At 63.2% G+C, this 24,423-nt stretch overlaps 2 protein-coding genes across 6 annotated transcripts in view; one reads left to right on the top strand and one right to left on the bottom strand.

Moving 5' to 3' along the window:
- Positions 1–24,423, bottom strand: part of ARHGEF1 (Rho guanine nucleotide exchange factor 1) — a 117,461-nt gene that overhangs the window by 65,772 nt on the left and 27,266 nt on the right. For 4 of the 5 annotated variants that reach the window (XM_050930459.1, XM_050930458.1, XM_050930461.1 and 1 more), the window contains 3 exons: positions 19,634–19,785; positions 18,751–18,846; positions 17,061–18,337 (listed from right to left, as the gene is read on the bottom strand). In XM_050930459.1, the coding sequence (XP_050786416.1) occupies positions 18,769–18,846; positions 19,634–19,785 (230 nt within the window). In that variant the 3' untranslated portion in view covers positions 17,061–18,337; positions 18,751–18,768. Of the gene's footprint in view, positions 1–17,060; positions 18,338–18,750; positions 18,847–19,633; positions 19,786–24,423 lie in introns of those variants that run through there. The other variant, XM_050930460.1, reaches the window with a different exon arrangement.
- ERFL (ETS repressor factor like) lies at positions 12,292–15,347 on the top strand. Its single transcript, XM_050930483.1, has 4 exons — positions 12,292–12,536; positions 13,659–13,839; positions 13,961–14,084; positions 14,631–15,347. The coding sequence occupies exons 1-4, from the start codon at positions 12,505–12,507 to the stop codon at positions 15,161–15,163; spliced, it is 870 nt and encodes a 289-aa protein (XP_050786440.1). The 5' UTR covers positions 12,292–12,504; the 3' UTR covers positions 15,164–15,347.

The following is a 24,423-nucleotide window of genomic DNA, read 5'->3' as shown; positions in this document are numbered from 1 at the left end:
GTTGTGTTAGGCTGTGTGTGTGTTGGTGTGTGTGTTGTGTTGGTATGTTGTGTTAGGATACGTGTATGTGTTAGGCTGTGTGTGTGTTGGTGTGTGTGTTGTGTTGGTATGTTGTGTTAGGATACGTGTATGTGTTAGGCTGTGTGTGTGTTGGTGTGTTGTGTTAGGCTGTGTGTGTGTGTTGGTGTGTGACTCGCTGGACCTGGGCACGCGGAACTCGCGTCTCTCACAAGATTTGTCTTTAACCCAGTGTCACTTTCTGTCTCTCCGGCCCAAAGTCACGCAGCGGCCGGGCCACGTTTCCATCCCCCGCCGTAGCGAGTGGGGCTGTCTAGCCCCCCCCCCCCAGCTGCGGGGCGGGGGGGCAGTTGGGGGAAACACACGCACTCGGTCAGAGTTAATGAAGACAAAGTAAGTGGCTGCCGGGCCCGGCCGCTTCACAGAGCTGCCGAGAGACACTCGAGCCTGGCTAGTCGGGTCCCCAGCGACCCCGACCCAACCCGGGCGGGGGCGGGAGGGAGAAAGAGTTGATGGGGATAGATAAAGGGGTGTGTGGGGATTAGATAGATAGATAGATGGAGGGGGTGTGCGGGGATAGATAGATAGATACAGGGGGTGTGTGGGGATAGATAGATAGATAGATAGATACAGGGTGTGTGTGGGGATAGATAGATAGATGGAGGGGGTGTGTGGGGATTAGATAGATAGATGGAGGGGGTGTGTGGGGATAGATAGATAGATAGATAGATAGATAGATAGATAGATAGATAGATAGATACAGGGTGTGTGTGGGGATAGATAGATAGATACAGGGGGTGTGTGGGGATAGATAGATACAGGGGGTGTGTGGGGATAGATAGATAGATGGAGGGGGTGTGTGGGGATAGATAGATAGATAGATACAGGGGCTGTGTGGGGATAGATAGATAGATAGATAGATAGATAGATAGATAGAGGGTGTGTGTGGGGATAGATAGATAGATAGATACAGGGGGTGTGTGGGGATAGGTAGATAGATAGATACAGGGTGTGTGTGGGGATAGGTAGATAGATAGATGGAGGGGGTGTGTGGGGATAGATAGATAGATAGATACAGGGGGTGTGTGGGGATAGATAGATACAGGGGGTGTGTGGGGATAGATAGATAGATGGAGGGGGTGTGTGGGGATAGATAGATAGATACAGGGGGTGTGTGGGGATAGGTAGATAGATAGATACAGGGGGTGTGTGGGGATAGGTAGATAGATACAGGGTGTGTGTGGGGATAGATAGATAGATGGAGGGGGTGTGCGGGGATAGATAGATACAGGGGGTGTGTGGGGATAGATAGATAGATAGATACAGGGGGTGTGTGGGGATAGATAGATAGATGGAGGGGGTGTGTGGGGATAGATAGACAGAGGGAGTGGATGGGGATAAATAGATAGATACAGGGTGTGTGGGGGGATAGATAGATAGATAGAGGGTGTGGGGGGGATAGACAGATGGAGCGGATGGGGATAGATAGATAGATGGGGTGGATGGGGATAGATAGATAGATATGGGTGTGTGGGGATAGATAGATAGATAGATAGATAGATAGATAGATAGATAGATAGATAGATACAGGGGGTGTGTGGGGATAGATAGATGGGATGGATGGGGATAGATAGATAGAGGGTGTGTGGGGGGATAGATAGATAGATAGATGGGGTGTGTGGGGATAGATGGGGTGGATGGGGATAGATAGATAGTGAGGGGGGTGGATGGGGATAGATAGATAGATAGATAGATAGATAGATAGATACAGGGGGTGTGTGGGGATAGGTAGATAGATAGAGGGTGTGTGTGGAGATAGATAGATAGAGGGGGTGTGTGGGGATAGATAGATGGGATGGATGGGGATAGATAGATAGAGGGTGTGTGTGGGGATAGATAGAGGGTGTGTGTGGGGATAGATGGGGTGGATGGGGATAGATAGATAGTGAGGGGGGTGGATGGGGATGGATAGATAGATAGTGAGGGGAGGTGGATGGGGATGGATAGATAGAGGGGGTGGATGGGGATAGATAGTTAGACAGATATATAAGTAGTAATAAGCTTATTACTACTTATATAGATAGTGGGGGGGGGTGGATGGGGATGGATAGATAAGGGGAGAGAGGGAGGGAGTGTGGAGACACACGGAGCCGTCCAGTGCTGATGGGGACGGGGCGATAGAGGCTGGGAGGGGCAGAGGGGCTGGAAGGAGGGAGCGCGGCAGAGCCAGCGGAGGAGGGAGCTCACCTCTTTCCGGCTACGTGGGGCGAAGCCATGGAGGATGCAGCGGCCCCGCCCGGCTAACAGGCGTCCGGCACCTGCCCGGCAGCGATAATTATCACCGGCCGCGGTCTGAGCCCCGGGAGGATGCGGGGAGTGGGAGGGTGGATGGGGGAGGGTCCTGCCCAGAGACAAATAGAAAACGGGGCGGGGAGAGAGGTCAGAATGGGGGTTTCGGGGCATTGGGGGAGGTTGGGGGTCAGGAGTGGAGAAGGGACAGAATGGGGGTGTCAGGTTTGGGGGAGTTGGGGGTCGGGGTGGAGAAGGGGCAAAATGGGGTGCCAGGTTTGGTGGAGTTGGGGGTCGAGTGAAGAAGACACAGAATGAGGGTGTCAGATTTGGGGGAGTTGGGGGTCGGGGTGGAGAAGGGTCCGACTGTGGAGGTCAGGATATTGGGGAACGGGTGGGGAGGGGCAGATTTCGGGTCTCAGGGTACATGGGAGGCAGGGGAAAGGTTTTGGGGGAAAGGAAATGGGGAGAGGTGAGTTGGGGTAAATTGGGCCAGGCAGGGGTGGGGGGGTCTATGGGGGATGCTGGGGGGGAGGTTTGGATGGTCCTCAGTCCTGCCTAAAACTCAGCAAAACAGCTAGATATGGAGTGGGGGGTGTCCGGGAATGGGGGGGTTGGGTGGAGGGGCATATGGGGGTCTGTGTACAAGTGGGGGTTGGGTGGAGGGGAATATGGGGTGCTGGGTATAAGTAGGGGGTTAGTGGAGCAAGATTCCTGATTTCAGACACAGTAGACGGCAGGCAGGGGGTATCTGTTGGGGGAGGAAGTTGTTTTTTGGGGGGGGTGATGGGGGAGGAAGTGTCTTTGCTCTAATTAACGAGCTGAGTTAATGTCTGTGGCAATAAAACCCCCTGGCCCAGACCCTCCCCACTTTGGTTTGAAGTTTACATTTTAAAATGCGGCTGGTGAGTGAAGGGGATTGGGCGTGCCAGGAGCATCTGGGGGGGCGGGCGGGGACAGCCGGGGGGGCCGGGGGAGCCTCTCTCCGACTCGGGGACCTGCTGCGTTTGGGTTTGGTCTCTTGGAAACGATTCATTCCCGGGGAGTTGGGGGGATTCATGGCAACCCCTGTTCGTGTCCCATGTTCCTGCCCGCGCACCACGGGAGTGATCAGGGGTCACTTTGGGGCTTCACGGGGGGGGGGGGTCCCAGAACCACAAATCCAGCGAGCACTGGGAAGAAGGGGGCAGGGGGCTCTTAACCCCCCTGAATGGAAAGGGGTCCCCACGCTCTGCCCCGCAAGCCGGCCCCTCTGTGGGGTTCGGGGCGGGGGCTCCGCGGCCGCGGAAGCAGGAAACTTCCCGGCGAGAGGTTGGAGTCCTGAGAGCGGCCCTCACCGGGGCTTCCTGCCCACCCAGCCCCCGCCCCCGCCTCTGTCTCGCTCGTTCCCTGCCTGAGGGAGGCGTCAATTCCCCTCCGTCTTTTTCACGTGTCTTCACTTTCTCTGTTTCACCCCCTTTCTACCCAGCCCCCCCAGCCCCCCCTGTCCAGCCCCCCCCTCTTCCTCGCGTTCTGGTCTCTCCGCCACTTTCTCTCTCTCTCTTTCTCGTTCTTTCAAGCCCCCCCCCCAATAACCAGTGAGTCTCTCCCCTTCTCCCGCAGGTCTCCCCTCTGCCCAGCATGGACTGTAACTGCCTGTCGGATTTACTGCTCACCTCGCCGGTCCCGGCCCTCTGGGCTCCAGGTAAGGACCCTTCTTCCCTACCCCACCTCCTCCTCCGCCCCTCGCCAGAGGACGCAGGGGCAGGGCCCATCCCCCCGCCGGGGCTCCGGGATTCCCCCAACACTCCCCAAAGGGCGGGCAATGGACCCAGGAAAGGAGAGACTGGGGGTCCCTCAGCCCTGGGGGTGGGGTCCTCCGCTCAGCTCCCGGCGAGTTTGAAACTCTTCGTTTCACCCCGTTAGATTTTCTGCACAGAGAGAAAATATCTCCCAGCCCAGCCCGCCCGCCGGGGCCCCTTGGGTTGTGGGTGGCACCATGTGTAGAGGGGACACATCTGCAAATGCGACTTAGCGCTCGGCTGTCGGAGTGCGTGATTCTGTCTGTCCACCCCCAGACCCTGCTTTATCCATCCACCCCCAGACTCCCCTTTATCCATCCACCCCGACCCCCCTTATCCCTCCACCCACCCCAGACCCCCCTTTATCCATCCACCCCCAGACCCCCTTTTATCCCTCCATCCACCCCCAGACCCAGGGGCGGCTCCAGGCCCCAGCACGCCAAGCGCGTGCTTGGGGCGGCGCGCCGCGGGGGGCGCTCTGCCGGTCGCCGGGAGGGCGGCAGACGGCTCCGGTGGACCTCCCCTCGCGTGCCTGCAGAGGGTCAGCTGGTCTCGTGGCTTCGGTGCAGCGCCCCCTGCGGCATGCCGCTGTGCTTGGGGTGGCGAAATGTCTAGAGCCGCCCCTACCCAGACTCCCCTTTATCCCTCCATCCCCCCAGACCCCCCTTTATCCATCCACCTGTCCTCAGACCCCTCTTTATCCACCCATCCCCAGACCCCCTTTTATCTCTCCACCCACCCCAGACTCCCCTTTATCCGTCCATCCATCCCCAGACCCTCCTTTATCCACCCATACCCAGACCCCCCTCTATCCCTCCATCCACTCGTCCCCAGACCCCCCTTTATCCCTCCATCCACCCCAGACCCCCCTTTATCCATCCACCCATCCCAAGACCCCCCTTTATCCACCCATCCCCAGACCCCCCTTTATCCCTCCACCCGTCCCCAGACTCTTCCTCTATCCCTCCATCCACCCCCAGACCCCCCTTTATCCCTCCATCCACCCCAGACCCCCCTTTATCCATCCACCCATCCCCAGACCCCCCTTTATCCACCCATCCCCAGACCCCCCTTTATCCCTCCACCCGTCCCCAGACTCTTCCTCTATCCCTCCATCCACCCCAGACCCCCCTTTATCCCTCCATCCACCCCAGACCCCCCTTTATCCATCCACCCGTCCCCAGACCCCCCTTTATCCACCCATCCCCAGACACCTCCTCTATCCCTCCATCCACCCCCAGACCCCCCTTTATCTCTCCGCCCACCCCCAGACCCCACCTTCTCCCTCCCTCCCCAGACCCCTCATCTCTCTCTTCACACAGACACCCCCTGCCTGTCCCCCTACAGCCTCTATCTATTCATCGATTCCCATACCCACGCTTCTGTGCGTCCATCCCGCTCTCCCTCCCCATGGCTCCAGCTGCCAGCCAGGGCCCTAGGGAGCCCTCGCCATCCTGCTCTGGGGGGTGTGTGTGTCATGACATGTGAATGGACATGGACACAGAGCTGTCATGCTGGTGTGTTTGTATGTTCACACCCACACCCACACCCAGACACCCCAATACATATACAGCTGGAGCGCTATCTCTACACACACACACACACACCCCCCAATACATATACAGCTGGAGCTCTATCTCTACACACACACACACACACACACACACACACACACACACACACCCCAATACATATACAGCTGGAGCTCTATCTCTACACACACACACACACACACACACACGCACCAATACATATATAGCTGGAGCTCTATCTCTCCACACACACACACACACACACACACTCTCTCTCTCTCTCTCTCTCTCTCTCTCTCTCTCTCTCTCTCTTACACACCAATACATATACAGCTGGAGCTCTATCTCTCTACACAGGCGCACATACACATGCGCGCGCACACACACACACAGAGACACGCACACACACAACACTACAGACACACACCAATACATATACAGCTGGAGCTCTATCTCTCTCCACACACACACACACACACACACACACACACACACACACACACACACACACACACTTATACACCAATACATATACAGCTCTCTCTCTCTCTCTCTCTCTCTCTCTCTCTCTCTCTCTCCACACACACACACAGCCCCTGGATCTCTCTGTCTCTCTCTGTCTCTGTCTCTGTCTCTGTCTCTCTCTCTCTCTCTCTCACACACACACACACACACTTACACACCAATACATATACAGCTGGAGCTCTATCTCTCCACACACACACACACACACACACACACGCACACACTTATACACCAATACATATACAGCTGGAGCTCTATCTCTCCACACACACACGCCCGCGCACACACACACACACACACACTTACTCACTAATACATATACAGCGGGAGCTCTATCTCTTTACACACGCACACACACACACACACACTTACATACCAATACATACACAGCTGGAGCTCTATCTCTACACACACACACACACACTTACACACCAATACATATACAGCTGGAGCTCTGTCTCTCCACACACACACACTCTTACACACCAATACATATACAGGTGGCACTCTATCTCTACACACACACACACACGCACACACACACACACACTTACACACCAATACATATACAGCTGGAGCTCTATCTCTCCACACACACACACACACACACACTCTTACACACCAATACATATACAGCTGGCACTCTATCTCTCCACACACACACACACACACACACACACACACACACACACACACACACACACACACTTGAGATCACTCTCTCACCTGCTCGGCCACAGCTGACTGGCTGTGGGGCTCTGACTCCCCGGGCGATCTCAGCGGGTTATTGGGAAGACGAGTCAGTTTCGGGCTGCACCGGCCAGAGAGGCGCTGACACCAGGGGCCCTGGTTCCTGAGGGTCCCCGTGTCCCGGGGTGCAATCTCCCAGGGGAGCAGTGACACCCTAAGGCAGCTGAGCCCCATGCCACGGCAGGGACCGCTGGGCTGCATCATACCCACAGTGACACCCCCGAACACCTGGGCCTTACATCCGGCCCCGCTCCGGGCCATGCCCCGGGGGTCCTGTCGCTGGAGGTTTGAGGGCAGGTGGGACGAACCTGCCTCAGCCCTGCCGGACCCGGGCCCCCCCTCGGGAGGCTGAGGTGTCTCGTGCACCCCCAAGTTTCACCTCACGTGACAACGACTCGCTGACAAACTCAGACACAAACTACCAAAGTCAAGAGGCAGTGACTGAGCAGTGGGACCCAGCCGCTGTCGCTAGCGAAGCCTCCAGTCAATCCAGCGGCCTCTCACCAGTGGCTGGACACGAGCCAGTGCAGCCCAGAGCGGCTGGAGCCCCTCGGCGTCTGGAGGAAGGTTGTGCTCCCTTGGCTGGGGCGTGTCCTGGAGCCCGGTGTAAAATGGGGCAAATCTCTAGAGGAGTTGATGTTCCCCGGGTGTCCGCCGGCTGAGAACCACGAGCGGCGGTTCTTGGGCCTTGGCGGCAGAGAGTTTGCAGGGGCCCGACCAGCCTGCTATTGCGATTATGCTCTGTGCATGTGTGTGCACACCTGTGCGCGTGTGTGTACGCCTGTGTGTGTGCACCTGTGTGCGCATCTGTGTGTGTATGTCTCTGTGTGTGTGCACGCCTGTGTGTGCCTCTGTGCACGCTTGTGTGTGCATATGTGTGTGTGTGTGCACACCTGTGCGCGTGTGTGTACGCCTGTGTGGGTGCACCTGTGTGTGCATCTGTGTGTGTGCATGCCTGTGTGTGCCTCTGTGCACGCTTGTGTGTGTATGTGCATCTGTGTTTGCCTGTGTGTGCCTGTGTGTGTGTGCGCACCTGTGTGTGTGTGTGTTATCATGCATGCATGTGTGTGCATCTGTGTGTGCCTGTGTTATGTGCACCTACGTGTGTGTGCTTGTGTGTGTGTGCACGTGCATGTGCATGTGTGTGTACATGCATGTGTGTGTGTATGAGAGAGAGAGACACGCTGTGTGTGTATAAAGCGACCTTATAGACTAACAGAGGTATTGGAGCATGCGCTTTTGTGGGTGAATACCTACTTCGTCAGACGCAGTGTATGGGTGTGTGTGTGCATATGTGTATGTGTGTGAGTGTGCGTGTGTATGTGTGTGTGCAAGAGAGAGACTCTGTGTGTGTGTCTGTGTCTGTGTAGACATACACACAGCACACATGCACAGATGTGTGTGTTATATGCCTGTGTATCTGTGAAGGGGGTCCGTGTGGGTGTGTGATTTCCACACATGCTGCACACCTGTCTCCATGTGTGCAAATGTTACACACCCACGCAGGGCCTCGCGCACATCCCAGCGCCAGGGCAGAGCCGGCTCCGGAGGGGGCTCTGGGGCGGGGGCTGCGGGGCAGCCTAGACCATCAAAGCAGCAGGTGCCTGTCCCCGCCGGGCGCCGCCTCCGGGCTGCGGCCCCTGGGACGCCCCCGGCTGGTTCATTAGCTGCCGGATCCCGTTTTTCTCTGCAGCCCCGCGGACAACTCGCGCCAGGCCCAGAGCCGGCCCGAGAGACCCGGGCCTAGAAGCTGGCAGCTCGCCCGAGCTCTGGCACTCGGGCCGGGAGAGATTCCCCCCTGCGCCCCGGTGTAGACACAGCTGGGGCGCCGGAAGACTCCCTCCATCCGCCGCTGCCGGGCCGGCCCCGTCCACACCCCGCGCTGCAGGGCCCGGGAAACGGGGCGTGACCATCATTTACCCGCTATGTGCCCGGCCTTCACCTGGGGCCCCGGAGCCAGCCCCGGAGCCCGGGTGACACGTCCCGGGAATTCCAGGGGCCGCGCTAGAGAGGCGAGATCTCGGCCCGGCCCGAAGGAGACGCACAGAGCCACGGCCCGGCCTGTCTCTCCCCAGCAGGAGATCTGCCCCGTTCCCGGACAGACATGCCACCGCCGCCCCGCTGGAGCCGGAAACGGAGCCCAGCTCCGGCCAGCGGGACCGGCGGGTTCTGCCAGGCCAGGGCCCGGAGCAGCGCCCCGTGTAACGGCCCGTGTGGCTCCTGCGGGAGGCGGCCGCGCACCGGGTCTGCTCTGCCCTGAGGGCGGTGACAGGCGGACCGGTCTGGCAAAGGGGCCGGGCCGGAGCGGGTCGTACCCGGACTACGAGGCCCTTGAGACAAAGGTCAGGAACATCCTGGGGCCCCGGTCGGCCCGGCACCTCCTGTCCTGCGCGGCGGCCCCTTCCTGCCCCGCACCTCGAGTGCCGAGCGGTGACCCCACAAGTGACCGGCTTGGCCCCTCCGGAGTCACCCAGAGCCGGGTGGGGGGGCACTGGGAGGGAGCCAGGAGCCACCCACGGGGCTCAGCCGGGGGTGCAGGTACCGGGCACGCAGGGGCCTTCCCGGGGCCCCTCAGCTCAGCGGGAGATTTGCCCAGGTTTGCACCAGGCTCCAAGCCCAGCGCCGGCCAAGGGGGCCCCGATGCCAGTGTCCACGCGGCTCTCTGCGCTCGGCGTTGCCCGGGCCGCGCTAAGCCCTGGGCTCGGGAAATCCCCCGTAACACGGAGACCGTCGCGATTGGTGGTGCCCGATGCGGTGCCACGGGGGGGTCTGGCTGAGGCTGTCGGCGAGCGGTTCTTCGGGGAGGTGACACCTGCGGGGGGGGGTACAAATCCGCCTCCCGCCGGGGCACCGGGATCTGGAGCGCCCCGAGCTGCGGAGACAATCAGCCAGTGTGTGGGCAGAGGCCGGTGTGATTAAATCCCGGGGTGCGCGCGCGCACACACACACTCCGACACACACACAACCCGCACCGACACACACACTCTCTCTCACACACACACCGACACTAACACACAGAGACACAGAGTCTCTCTGTTTCACACACACCTCCCGACACCAACACACACACATACATACACACACTTTCTCTATCACACACACACATACATACACCGACACCGACACACACACACACAGTCTCTCTCTCTCTCTCTCTCTCTCTCTCTCACACACACCGACACCGATACACACACACACAGAGTCTCTCTCTCTCTCTCTCACACACACACACATACCCCGACACCCACCCACCCACTCACACACACACAGAGTCTCTCTCTCTCTCTCTCTCACACACACACACACACACACACACACACACACACACACACACACACACACACACACACCGACACACACACACCCCGACACACACACACACACACACACCCCAGACACGGACACACGCACACACACACAGTCTCTCTCTCTCTCACACACACACATACCCCGACACCCACCCACCCACTCACACACACACACAGAGTCTCTCTCTCTCTCTCACACACACACACACACTCACACACACACAGAGTCTCTCTCTCTCTCTCTCACACACACACACACACACACACACACACACACACACCCCGACTCACACACACACACACACCCCAGACACGGACACACGCACACACACACAGTCTCTCTCTCTCTCTCTCTCACACACACACATACCCCGACACCCACCCACCCACTCACACACACACACAGAGTCTCTCTCTCTCTCTCTCACACACACACACACTCACACACACACAGAGTCTCTCTCTCTCTCACACACACACACACACACACACACACTCACACACACACACAGGCCAGGAATTGTTCAGCGCTGTTTGGTGTTTGTGTTTGTGGCAGCCCAAGCAGGTTTGGGACGCGAGGTCGGTGCCTAGTCCTGGGGCCTGGACGGGGGGAAATGCTCTGACTGCCCCGTGCTGCCGCTCGGTTGAGGTGACCGGACCCGGCGCGTTGCAGTGTCAGTCCCCGGAGCGCGAGCAGGGGAGCAGAGCCCGCAGCGGGAAATCAAGGCAGCACATGCGCCCTGAGCCCCAGCGAAGGCCAATGGACCCAAACGGACGTTGGCTCAGTTTGTTGGGTCATGAAAATATTTGTGATTTTGTCTCGGTTTGGAGCAGGAAAAACTTTCAAACCATCTCGGAAATTCCCACGGGACAGGACCCCCCACCCCCGGTCAGTGCACGCGCGCACACGGACACACACACGGAGACACACACACAAACACGGATGCGCTATACACACGGACACACTATTGTGCTACAAACATGGACGGACACATACACAAGCACACACGAACACACACACACAGACACACACATGAACACACACACACGGACATGGACACACGGACACACACACACACGGACACGGACTGTGACGGACACCCACACTCACACACACACACCCACGGACCCACACACACTAATGGACACACCTGGCTCTACCCTTACACGCCTGCCCCCGCCAGACGCCGGAAATGGGCCCGGGCACCGCTCGCCTGCCGCAGACAGACCCTGCGCTGGACGGACCTTGCTCTGCCCCAGGCCACCCCCACCCCCACGCCCAGCCCTGGACTGCCCCCACCCCCCATCTCTTCGGTAGGATCTCGGACCCAGTACCATCCCCGCCACAGCCCGGGACCCCACTCCCACAGCCCAGGACCCCCACACACACAGCCCGGGACCACCCCATTGCTTCGCTGGGATCTCGGACCCGGTACCTCCCCCCACAGCCCGTGACCCTCCCACACACATAGCCAGGGATCCCCCAATCACACAGCCCAGGACCCCCCCACACCGGCCATCGCTTCGCTGGGATCTCAGACCCGGTACCATACCCCCCAAAGCCCGGGACCCCCCCAAACGCTTCTCTGGGACCTCGGACCCACCTCCCCCCCAATCCCAGGGGCCCGGAGCCAAGCAGGTTCCTAACTTCGCGGGGGGAGCGGGCATTGGGGGGGGGGTCCGTGCGGAACAGACTTTGGCAGGGCGGGGGAGGGCGGTTCTGGCTGGAATCAGCAACGGGGCCGCCTCGTCCCCTCCCCCGCCAAACCCGGTACCGAGGAGCTGGGCTCTGGGCTGTGGGCTGTGAACCTCCAGTGCTCGTGCGCCAGGCTGGGGGGGGGGGGCGAAATCCGGCTCCTCTCCAGTACGCAGGGGTGGGGAGGGAGGACCCGGCTGGTCTCCTCGGCCCCAGGGCCGGGGGGACCCTCTCCTGTACCGCTGGGTTGGGGGTGGGGGTTCGGGGGTGTCCTCTGCCCCTGCGCCCCGCTGGAAGGGACCCGTCTCCTCTGCCCCGTGCGCCTTGCGCCCTGCGCCACGTCCCCAAGCCAAGGCGAGCCCAGGGCGCGCTCCGGGCGCTGACGGGTCCGCTTTCCCGCAGGCTTCGCCTTCCCCGACTGGGCCTACAAGCCCGAGTCGAGCCCCGGCTCGCGGCAGATCCAGCTGTGGCATTTCATCCTGGAGCTGCTGCAGAAGGAGGAATATCAGGGCGTGATCGCCTGGCAGGGCGACTACGGCGAGTTCGTCATCAAGGACCCCGACGAGGTGGCGCGGCTGTGGGGCATCCGCAAGTGCAAGCCCCACATGAACTACGACAAGCTGAGCCGGGCGCTGAGGTGAGGGGCTGGGGGGGAGCCCCCGCCAAAGCGAGACGCACAGCGGACGGGGCAGGCTCAGCTCAGCACCCTCAGCCCCGGGGAGCGCGCCCCCGCCTGAGCCCCACCCAGCCGCCGGAGCGCGCAGGTCCCAGCTAGCGAAGCGGGGGGGTTGGTGGGACGATAGTTAATGGCTCCAGAGCCAGGACTCCTGGATTCTTTTCTCAGCCACGGGAGACCAGGCTGAGGCATTGGTCCAGGCCCTGCCTCAGTTTCCCCACACATAAAATAAGTGGGGGAGAGGGGAAGGGTTATTTGAAGCCCCCCATGATTGGGGGGGTGGAGTCAGCAGGATGGTGGGGGGTGGGTAGCGATGTTTGTAACGTCTGCAGCGATGAGTCCAGCCCTGCCCCCCCCCCAGCTCCTTGGCTGCCCCCCACTCCTCTTAGAGACGGGATGGCGCGCATTGATTCACTTCGGCCGCCTCCAGTATTAATATTAATAAGCCGCTAAGTTCTATTGAGGGCCTCGGACCCGCCCCCTGGCTGGGAAATAAACTCCGCTATGGTGGGGGCCAGCAGGGGGCGCTTCTCTCTCTCGCTGGGGCTGCCCCTAGGGGGCGCTGCGCCGCAGGGACCGGGGGGCTCAGCAGGGGGCGCTCCAGGGCTGTCCGTGCTGGCCCCAAGGGGCGCTAGGGGGCGCTGTGCTGCAGGGACCGGGGGGCTCAGCAGGAGGCGCTCCCCGGGCTGTCCGTGCTGGCCCCAAGGGGCGCTAGGGGGCGCTGTGCTACAGGGACCGGGGGGCGGGGTGGGGCTCAGCAGGGAGCCCTCCCCGGGCTGTCCGTGCTGGCCCCAAGGGGCGCTAGGGGGCGCTGTGCTGCAGGGACCGGGGGGCTCAGCAGGGGGCGCTCCAGGGCTGTCCGTGCTGCCCCCAAGGGGCGTTAGGGGGCGCTGTGCTGCAGGGACCGGGGGGCTCAGCAGGGGGCGCTCCAGGGCTGTCCGTGCTGGCCCCAGGGCACGTGGGAACCAGGAGCTCCCCCACTTCCAGTGTCAGGGTTGACTCCTTTCTGCCCTTTGACCCCACACTGCGGGAGGGGGACATGGCGATGGCCCCTCCCCAATGACGCTCTCCCCTCCCCCCCAGGTATTACTACAACAAGCGGATCCTGCACAAGACGAAGGGGAAACGCTTCACCTACAAGTTCAACTTCAGCAAGGTGGTGCTGGTGAACTACCCGCTGCTGGAGGTGGGCAGCGCCCCCGTCCTGCTGGCCTCCTGCCCCGGGGGGGCGCACGGCCCCGACTGCCCGCCCCTCACCCCCGAGGTACTGCTGCGGGCCGGCGGACGGGAGGGGGTGGCGGGTAATGCAGATCCTGGGGGAGGGGGGCAGGGAGGTGTCTGTCCTCCCCCCCAGGACTCACTCCCTCTTTCTGCCCCCACCCCAGACCCTTCAGTCCCTCTTCTCCAGCCCCCGCCTGGGGGACGCCCCCGGACGCGGCCCCCTCTTCGAGCGCCAAGCCGAGAGCGAGAAGCTGCGGCTGGACTCAGCCATCCCCTTCCTGGGCTCAGGTGAGAGCTGCGGCCGCGGGGGGGTAGGGGGCCCCTCAGCTGGGGGACAGGAAAGGGGGGTACAGAGCCTCCAGCTCCTCCCGGCGGCTGCTGTTCAGACGCAGGGACATGAGTTTGTCGGGTCTCAGCTCAAGGGCCCCAATTCCCCCAGCCTCCCCCACGTCAGCAGCTCCAGCAGGCAGGCCACGGGCTGGGGGGGCCACGAGCGACTGCACCCCCCTCCTCCCCACGGGGTTCATGGGAAAGTGGGGGGAGGCCTGACTGCTACCCCATGGGCTGGTGGTGGGGGGTCAAAAAGCCTGATTCAGCCACGGCTGAGGACAGAAGCCAGGAGTCCTGGCTCCCAGCCCCCCCACAGGCCCTAGACCCCCCTCCCCTCACAATCCCAGAGCCAGGGAGGGAACCCAGGAGTCCTGGCTCCCACTGGCACAGAAGGGTGGAGGGGAAGCTGAGGTGGGGAAGGGGTTGGCGGGTTTGGGTGCTGGGGGTGGGGTGAGCCGGTTGGGGGGCGCTGGTCACTCATGTCTCCCCTTCTGTCCCCCCCAGGTGTCTCCGGCTATTCAAAGCCCCCCTTGCTGGCCCCCTATGGCAGGACACCCCCCTTCCCCGAGTACCCCTGGAATTTTAACCCCTACCTCTCCAGCGCCTTCCCCCTCAGCAGCTCCAAGCTCCCCGCCTCCCTCTACTCCCCCCATTTCTACCCCAACCCACTGGCCCAGCTGCCGACCCCTGTCTCCCTGCTGGCGGGGGAGGGGGCCGAGAGGGGGCCCCTGGGCCCAGCAGCCATGCCCCGTCTGTGCCTGCCCCCCCACGGTGCCACCCTGCCCCTGAGGGGCGAGGGCCATGGGCTGGGGGGGCGGGAGAGGGAGGTGCTGGGGGACCGGGGGTCAAGCCCCCCAGGGGGCCCCAAGGAGGATCCAGGCTCCGACTCGGAGCTGGAGATCACGGATCTGAGCGAGTGCAGCTCAGAGAATGAGTCGGGTCCCGAGAGCCCGGAGCTGAAACTGGGGGCGCTGGAGGGGGCGCCAGGGGCTGCCGGGGGCCCAGTCAAGGAGGGGAAGAGCCCGACGGGAACCTGAGCACCGGACCTCCCCAGCACAGGGCAGCTGCAGCCAGAGCCTCCCGGGGTCAGCCAGTGAGGCCCAGCTACGCCGTGGTCTATTTTTATAGGAAAGTTTTATTCATAGAATGTGCAGGATCTGACTCAAAACGGGCCCTGATCCGCCCAACCCAGAACACGCCCCCCCATGGAGTATTGGACACCCCCCCCCCCCGTGCACCTCGGCCCCTCTCCCAATCCATGGTGGGTACTGGGGGGTGGCACCGGGGGGTGGCACCATGCCCACCCAGCTCTGCCAGTGCCCCTCACTCCCGACCCGCAGCCCCTGCTAACCCAGCCCTGCCCCCCCCAGCTCTGCCAGTGCCCCTCACTCCTGACCCGCAGCCCCTGCAAGCCCAGACCTGCCCCCCACAGCTCCGCTGGTGCCCCTCACTCCCGACCTGCAGCCCCCAGCTACTCCAGCCCTGGGACTAATCTGCCCTAGGCTGCTGCACATACCACATGGCAAAACCAGTTTGGCTGTGGGCAACTCAGCTCAGCCTTCCGCAGCTTTGGTCCAAGCTCTCTGTGCCCAGGGCCATGGAGAGAACCCAGGAGTGCTGGCTCTCAGTCCCCCTACTCTAACCACTAGACCCCACTCCCCTCCCAGAGCCGAGGAGAGAACCCAGGAGTCCTGGCTCCCAGCCCCCCCCCACTCTAACCACTAGACCCCACTCCCCTCCCAGAGCTGAGGAGAGAACCCAGGAGTCCTGGCTCCCAGCCCCCCCTGCTCTAACCACTAGCCCCGACTCCCCTCCCAGAGCCGACGAGAGAACCCAGGAGTCCTGGCTCACAGCCCCCCCTGCTCTAACCACTAGCCCCGACTCCCCTCCCAGAGCCGAGGAGAGAACCCAGGAGTCCTGGCTCCCAGCCCCCCCACTCTAACCACTAGACCCCACTCCCCTCCCAGAGCCGAGGAGAGAACCCAGGAGTCCTGGCTCCCAGCCCCCCCACTCTAACCACTAGACCCCACTCCCCTCCCAGAGCCGAGGAGAGAACCCAGGAGCCCTGGCTCCCAACCCCCTCACCCCCACTCTAACCATCAGCCCCGACTCCCCTCCCAGAGCCGAGGAGAGAACCCAGGAGTGCTGGCTCCCAGCCCCCCCACTCTAACCACTAGACCCCACTCCCCTCCCAGAGCCAAGGAGAGAACCCAGGAGTCCTGGCTCCCAGCCCCCCCTGCTCTAACCATCAGCCCCGACTCCCCTCCCAGAGCCAGGGAGAGAACCCAGGAGTCCTGGCTCTGGGTTTGTGGGCAGGGCTTTATGGTTCTCCAAGGGAACAGATCAGGGCATCAAAGTCTTTAATGTTTCCTGCCCTTCTCCAAACGCTCAAAGTGCAATATTGTCTGTGCCCCTCATCCGTGTAAAATAGCCCCCCCAGCCTGTGCCGGGTCCCATCCCTTGGCCCTGCTTGTGTGTTTGTGTTCTGCCCAACAGCCCTGTGTCCCGCGGCTGAAACGAGACGAGATTTAACTGGTATTGCCCCCTTTTTTGTAAATATTAATTTATGGAGTGTAAAAAAACCAACCAAACCCGGCAGATTTATGGGGCCGGCGCTGAGCTGATGCCTCTCAAGCAATAAACTCCCCCTGTGGCACGCGGGGCCCGAATGCTTCGTTCGGGGAGAAGCCGGAGGAGAAATTCCTGTTTTCTGTCCACCCCCAAAGAGAAATTAACTCCAGGCACCGGGGCGGGCGGGAACCGTTCTACACGGGCCTGAGCTGGGCATGGAATCCAGGAGTCCGGGCCCCGAGGCCCCCCCGCTCTAACTCACGGAGTAGCAGTGCCACATCTCCACAGGTGGGAGGGGAGTGGGGCACGAGTCAGTGGGGCACACACGGGGGTCAGTGGGGCGCACAGAGACACTCAGAGCCCTGAAGCAAGAATGGTTTTTATCCGATATCTTTACAGTTTCTTTGTTTCAGTGACCCCCCCCCCGTACCTTAGCACCCCCCCCAAGTTATACTCAGAGTCAGCTGGGGGGAGCACAGTGCCCCCTCCTCCCATCCCAGATTCCAGACATCTACAATCCATCATACCTTCAGCCAGCTCTCCTTTGGGGGGGGATGGTGTCAGCCTTTGGCTCCCGGGGGGGGACATTTAAACCCAAATCTCCCCCCTCCATACAAACACCTCATTAAAAAGCAGAATTGTAAGAAATCTTAAAATATATTTTTTAAAAAGCCAAAACTCTCAGAGCTGGGGGTGCAGGCAGAGAACTGGAGGGGCGCATGGAGGAGGCTAAGTGGGGGACACTCCCAGAAATTCTCTGGGAAATTTTGACTCGCTTTTGTAAAAGCAATGGAAGCCCCCGGAAAAAGCCCTTTGTCTGGGGGGGATGGGACACCCATAGGGTACAAAGGAATTAGGGGGCCCGTCCCCCATCCCATCGGCCCCCCCTTTTTTTGGTTCCAATGATTCTGTGCCAGCCTAGCTGCCATGTTGGCACAAACCAACTGCTGTGCCCCCCTGCACCCCACACTCCAGGGTCTGGGGTCCCCCCCATAAATCATATATATAAAAATATCCCAGCAAAAGTAAAAAATAGCTCTATATATAAAAGCAGCTCCTGGGGGTCGGCCCCTAAGGCACATGGCAGGGGATGGGGGGCAGTGGAATGTAACCCCTCCCCCAAAAAATACTGATCTCAGGGTGGGGAAAACTTTGCAGCCGCAGCACCTCCTGCTGGCCGATACCGCAAACAGCCTTGGGGGAATGGGACATGGGGCTGTTTCCCTCTAGGGAGCACTGGCCCCGGTCCGGCCCCAGGGCAGGGGCTGGCTGGCTCGGGGGATGGGACAGATTGGGGGTGGAGGAGGATGTGCGTTTGCTGGAGCGGATTTGGGGGTGACCCCCCCCCCCCCGAGGGTGGCTGATGGGGGAAGAGGTGTCTTGTCCCAGAGGGAGCCACTGGGCTGTGCCCCCGCTGGGGATTTCAGAGCCTGGGGGTGAGCCAGACCCACCCAATCACCCCCCGGATCCCAGCTCCATGTGTACGCACCCCCGGCTCTGTACATGGCACCACAGCACGTCCTAGAGAACAGAGGTACCCAGCCCCCTCCAGCATCCATCCCCACTGCCCCACGCCCCTGCCCAGCACCCCCCTGGCAGGACACCCCCGGCCGCCGGCCTCTTCCTCCGTGGCGAGGGGGCTGGAGAGACACGAGGGAGCAGGGTTAGAACCCCAAACTCAACGCTGGGCCCCCTGCCCCACACCCCCCACGGGCCTCCCAGCAAGCCCCCTGCCCCCCACGGGCCTCCCAGAAAGCCCCCTGCCCCCTCCTGGGCCCCTGCCCCACACCCCCCACGGGCCTCCCAGCGAGCCCCCTGCCCCCCACGGGCCTCCCAGCGAGCCCCCTGCCCCCTTCTGGGCCCCTGCCCCACACCCCCCACGGGCCTCCCAGCGAGCCCCCTGTCCCCTCCTGGGCCCCTGCCCCACACCCCCCACGGGCCTCCCAGCAAGCCCCCTGCCCCCTCCTGGGCCCCTACCCCACCCCCCCCCACGGGCCTCCCAGCACCTGGCCTGATGGCCAGGGGGAGCCCACCACTGGGCCCCCAGCCTCACCTGTGGCAGGGCTGCCCCTCATGTGAAGCTGGGCGAGGGGGGGGAGCTGTACTTGGCCAGGAGCTGCTGCAGCTGGGAATAATCCTCTTCCATGTCCTGGGGGGCCGGGAGAATTCCTCATGGGTGAAATGAAGAGCGTGGAGACATCCCGGCAGCCCCTCCCCACACTGACCTCCTTAGCCCCCCATCTCCCCTCAACCCGCCCCACTTACCCCCAGCCCCCGTCTCCCCCCAGCCCCTCAACACTGACCCCCCATCCCTATCTCCCCTCGAACCCCCCCACTGACCTCCAGCCCCCATCTCCCCCCAGCCCCTCAACACTGACCCCCCATCCCTATCTCCCCTCGAACCCCCCCACTGACCTCCAGCCCCCATCTCCCCCAGCCCCTCAACACTGACCCCCCGTCCCTATCTCCCCTCGAACCCCCCACTTACCCCCAGCCCCCGTCTCCCCCCAGCCCCTCAACACTGACCCCCCGTCCCTATCTCCCCTCGAACCCCCCCCACTTACCCCCAGCCTCCGTCTCCCCCCAGCCCCTCAACACTGACCCCCCATCCCCATCTCCCCTCGAACCCCCCCACTTACCCCCAGCCCCCATCTCCCCCAGCCCCTCAACACTGACTCCCCGTCCCCATCTCCCCTTGAACCCCCCAGTGACCCCCAGCCCTCCCCACTGACCCCTCAGCCCCCCATCTCCCCTTGAACCCCCCCACTTAGCCCCAGCCCCCATCTCCCCCCAGATCCTCAACACTGACCCCCCCGTCCCCATCTCCCCTTGAATCTCCCAGTGACCCCCAGCCCCCATCTCCCCTTGAATCTCCCAGTGACCCCCAGCGCTCCCCACTGACCCCGCAGCCCCCCACAGCTCCCCTACCCTGGTACCTTCAGCCTGAGAACAGCCTCCTCCAGGAGCTGGCAGCTGAGCCGCACGTCCTCCACCTGCCGGGGCGTCAGCACAAGGGAGGAGCCGGGCCCCTCCCCGTCCGGGCACCGCGACCCCCAATCCGCAGAGCCGGGGCCATTCGGGGCCCCCCCTGCGGACGACCAATGGATTTGGGTCAGTCCGGCAGCCCCCGTCCCGAGAGCAGGTCCCTCTCCTCCCTCATGTCCCATCAGCCCCTGCTCCCATCGCCCCCCCATGTCCCAGCACGTCCCTCTCCTCCCCCATGTCCCATCAGCCCCTGCTCCCATCGCCCCCCATGTCCCTCTCCTCCCCCAGGTCCCATCAGCCCCTGCTCCCATCGCCCCCCATGTCCCTCTCCTCCCCTATGTCCCATCAGCCCCTGCTCCCATCGCCCCCCCATGTCCCTCTCCTCCCCCAGGTCCCATCAGCCCCTGCTCCCATCGCCCCCCCATGTCCCTCTCCTCCCCCAGGTCCCATCAGCCCCTGCTCCCATCGCCCCCCCATGTCCCTCTCCTCCCCCAGGTCCCATCAGCCCCTGCTCCCATCGCCCCCCCCATGTCCCTCTCCTCCCCCATGTCCCATCAGCCCCTGCTCCCATCGCCCCCCCATGTCCCTCTCCTCCCCGATGTCCCATCAGCCCCTGCTCCCATCGCCCCCCCATGTCCCTCTCCTCCCCCATGTCCCATCAGCCCCTGCTCCCATCGCCCCCCATGTCCCTCTCCTCCCCCAGGTCCCATCAGCCCCTGCTCCCATCGCCCCCCATGTCCCTCTCCTCCCCTATGTCCCATCAGCCCCTGCTCCCATCGCCCCCCCATGTCCCTCTCCTCCCCCAGGTCCCATCAGCCCCTGCTCCCATCGCCCCCCCCATGTCCCTCTCCTCCCCCATGTCCCATCAGCCCCTGCTCCCATCGCCCCCCATGTCCCTCTCCTCCCCTATGTCCCATCAGCCCCTGCTCCCATCGCCCCCCCATGTCCCTCTCCTCCCCCAGGTCCCATCAGCCCCTGCTCCCATCGCCCCCCATGTCCCTCTCCTCCCCTATGTCCCATCAGCCCCTGCTCCCATCGCCCCCCATGTCCCTCTCCTCCCCTATGTCCCATCAGCCCCTGCTCCCATCGCCCCCCATGTCCCTCTCCTCCCCCATGTCCCATCAGCCCCTGCTCCCATCGCCCCCCCATGTCCCTCTCCTCCCCCATGTCCCATCAGCCCCTGCTCCCATCGCCCCCCCATGTCCCTCTCCTCCCCCAGGTCCCATCAGCCCTTGCTCCCATCGCCCCCCCCATGTCCCTCTCCTCCCCCAGGTCCCATCAGCCCCTGCTCCCATCGCCCCCCCGTGTCCCTCTCCTCCCCCATGTCCCATCAGCCCCTGCTCCCATCGCCCCCCCATGTCCCTCTCCTCCCCCAGGTCCCATCAGCCCCTGCTCCCATCGCCCCCCCATGTCCCAGCACGTCCCTCTCCTCCCCCAGGTCCCATCAGCCCCTGCTCCCATCGCCCCCCCATGTCCCTCTCCTCCCCCAGGTCCCATCAGCCCCTGCTCCCATCGCCCCCCCATGTCCCAGCACGTCCCTCTCCTCCCCCAGGTCCCATCAGCCCCTGCTCCCATCGCCCCCCCATGTCCCAGCACGTCCCTCTCCTCCCCCAGGTCCCATCAGCCCCTGCTCCCATCGCCCCCCCATGTCCCTCTCCTCCCCCAGGTCCCATCAGCCCCTGCTCCCATCGCCCCCCCATGTCCCAGCACGTCCCTCTCCTCCCCCAGGTCCCATCAGCCCCTGCTCCCATCGCCCCCCCATGTCCCAGCACGTCCCTCTCCTCCCCCATGTCCCATCAGCCCCTGCTCCCATCACCCCCCCATGTCCCAGCACGTCCCTCTCCTCCCCCATGTCCCATCAGCCCCTGCTCCCATCGCCCCCCCATGTCCCTCTCCTCCCCTATGTCCCATCAGCCCCTGCTCCCATCGCCCCCCCAAGTCCCTCTCCTCCCCCAGGTCCCATCAGCCCCTGCTCCCATCGCCCCCCCATGTCCCTCTCCTCCCCCAGGTCCCATCAGCCCCTGCTCCCATCGCCCCCCCATGTCCCTCTCCTCCCCCATGTCCCATCAGCCCCTGCTCCCATCGCCCCCCATGTCCCTCTCCTCCCCTATGTCCCATCAGCCCCTGCTCCCATCGCCCCCCCATGTCCCTCTCCTCCCCCATGTCCCATCAGCCCCTGCTCCCATCGCCCCCCCATGTCCCTCTCCTCCCCTATGTCCCATCAGCCCCTGCTCCCATCGCCCCCCCCAAGTCCCTCTCCTCCCCCAGGTCCCATCAGCCCCTGCTCCCATCGCCCCCCATGTCCCTCTCCTCCCCTATGTCCCATCAGCCCCTGCTCCCATCGCCCCCCCATGTCCCTCTCCTCCCTCATTTCCCATCAGCCCCTGCTCCCATCGCCCCCCCATGTCCCTCTCCTCCCCCAGGTCCCATCAGCCCTTGCTCCCATCGCCCCCCCCATGTCCCTCTCCTCCCTCATTTCCCATCAGCCCCTGCTCCCATCGCCCCTCCATGTCCCTCTCCTCCCCCAGGTCCCATCAGCCCCTGCTCCCATCGCCCCCCCCATGTCCCTCTCCTCCCCTATGTCCCATCAGCCCCTGCTCCCATCGCCCCCCATGTCCCTCTCCTCCCCTATGTCCCATCAGCCCCTGCTCCCATCGCCCCCCATGTCCCTCTCTTCCCCTATGTCCCATCAGCCCCTGCTCCCATCGCCCCCCCGTGTCCCTCTCCTCCCCCATGTCCCATCAGCCCCTGCTCCCATCGCCCCCCCGTGTCCCTCTCCTCCCCCATGTCCCATCAGCCCCTGCTCCCATCGCCCCCCCCATGTCCCTCTCCTCCCCCATGTCCCATCAGCCCCTGCTCCCATCGCCCCCCATGTCCCTCTCCTCCCCCAGGTCCCATCAGCCCCTGCTCCCATCGCCCCCCATGTCCCTCTCCTCCCCTATGTCCCATCAGCCCCTGCTCCCATCGCCCCCCCATGTCCCTCTCCTCCCCCAGGTCCCATCAGCCCCTGCTCCCATCGCCCCCCCATGTCCCTCTCCTCCCCCATGTCCCATCAGCCAATGCTCCCATCGCCCCCCATGTCCCTCTCCTCCCCTATGTCCCATCAGCCCCTGCTCCCATCGCCCCCCCATGTCCCTCTCCTCCCCCAGGTCCCATCAGCCCCTGCTCCCATCGCCCCCCATGTCCCTCTCCTCCCCTATGTCCCATCAGCCCCTGCTCCCATCGCCCCCCATGTCCCTCTCCTCCCCTATGTCCCATCAGCCCCTGCTCCCATCGCCCCCCCATGTCCCTCTCCTCCCCATGTCCCATCAGCCCCTGCTCCCATCGCCCCCCCATGTCCCTCTCCTCCCCCATGTCCCATCAGCCCCTGCTCCCATCGCCCCCCCCATGTCCCTCTCCTCCCCCAGGTCCCATCAGCCCTTGCTCCCATCGCCCCCCCATGTCCCTCTCCTCCCCCAGGTCCCATCAGCCCCTGCTCCCATCGCCCCCCCGTGTCCCTCTCCTCCCCCATGTCCCATCAGCCCCTGCTCCCATCGCCCCCCCATGTCCCTCTCCTCCCCCAGGTCCCATCAGCCCCTGCTCCCATCGCCCCCCCATGTCCCAGCACGTCCCTCTCCTCCCCCAGGTCCCATCAGCCCCTGCTCCCATCGCCCCCCCATGTCCCTCTCCTCCCCCAGGTCCCATCAGCCCCTGCTCCCATCGCCCCCCCATGTCCCAGCACGTCCCTCTCCTCCCCCAGGTCCCATCAGCCCCTGCTCCCATCGCCCCCCCATGTCCCAGCACGTCCCTCTCCTCCCCCAGGTCCCATCAGCCCCTGCTCCCATCGCCCCCCCATGTCCCTCTCCTCCCCCAGGTCCCATCAGCCCCTGCTCCCATCGCCCCCCCCATGTCCCAGCACGTCCCTCTCCTCCCCCAGGTCCCATCAGCCCCTGCTCCCATCGCCCCCCCATGTCCCAGCACGTCCCTCTCCTCCCCCATGTCCCATCAGCCCCTGCTCCCATCACCCCCCCATGTCCCAGCACGTCCCTCTCCTCCCCCATGTCCCATCAGCCCCTGCTCCCATCGCCCCCCCCATGTCCCTCTCCTCCCCTATGTCCCATCAGCCCCTGCTCCCATCGCCCCCCCCAAGTCCCTCTCCTCCCCCAGGTCCCATCAGCCCCTGCTCCCATCGCCCCCCCATGTCCCCTCTCCTCCCCCAGGTCCCATCAGCCCCTGCTCCCATCGCCCCCCCATGTCCCTCTCCTCCCCCATGTCCCATCAGCCCCTGCTCCCATCGCCCCCCATGTCCCTCTCCTCCCCTATGTCCCATCAGCCCCTGCTCCCATCGCCCCCCCATGTCCCTCTCCTCCCCCATGTCCCATCAGCCCCTGCTCCCATCGCCCCCCCATGTCCCTCTCCTCCCCTATGTCCCATCAGCCCCTGCTCCCATCGCCCCCCCAAGTCCCTCTCCTCCCCCAGGTCCCATCAGCCCCTGCTCCCATCGCCCCCCATGTCCCTCTCCTCCCCTATGTCCGATCAGCCCCTGCTCCCATCGCCCCCCCATGTCCCTCTCCTCCCCCATGTCCCATCAGCCCCTGCTCCCATCGCCCCCCCATGTCCCTCTCCTCCCCGATGTCCCATCAGCCCCTGCTCCCATCGCCCCCCCCATGTCCCTCTCCTCCCTCATTTCCCATCAGCCCCTGCTCCCATCGCCCCCCCATGTCCCTCTCCTCCCCCAGGTCCCATCAGCCCTTGCTCCCAT

The sequence above is a fragment of the Gopherus flavomarginatus genome, chromosome 20 (genome assembly GCF_025201925.1).
Source record: "Gopherus flavomarginatus isolate rGopFla2 chromosome 20, rGopFla2.mat.asm, whole genome shotgun sequence".
NCBI lineage: Eukaryota > Metazoa > Chordata > Testudines > Testudinidae > Gopherus > Gopherus flavomarginatus.
The sequence above is the reverse complement of the archived record's forward strand: the minus strand, read 5'-3'. Positions and strand labels throughout refer to the sequence as shown.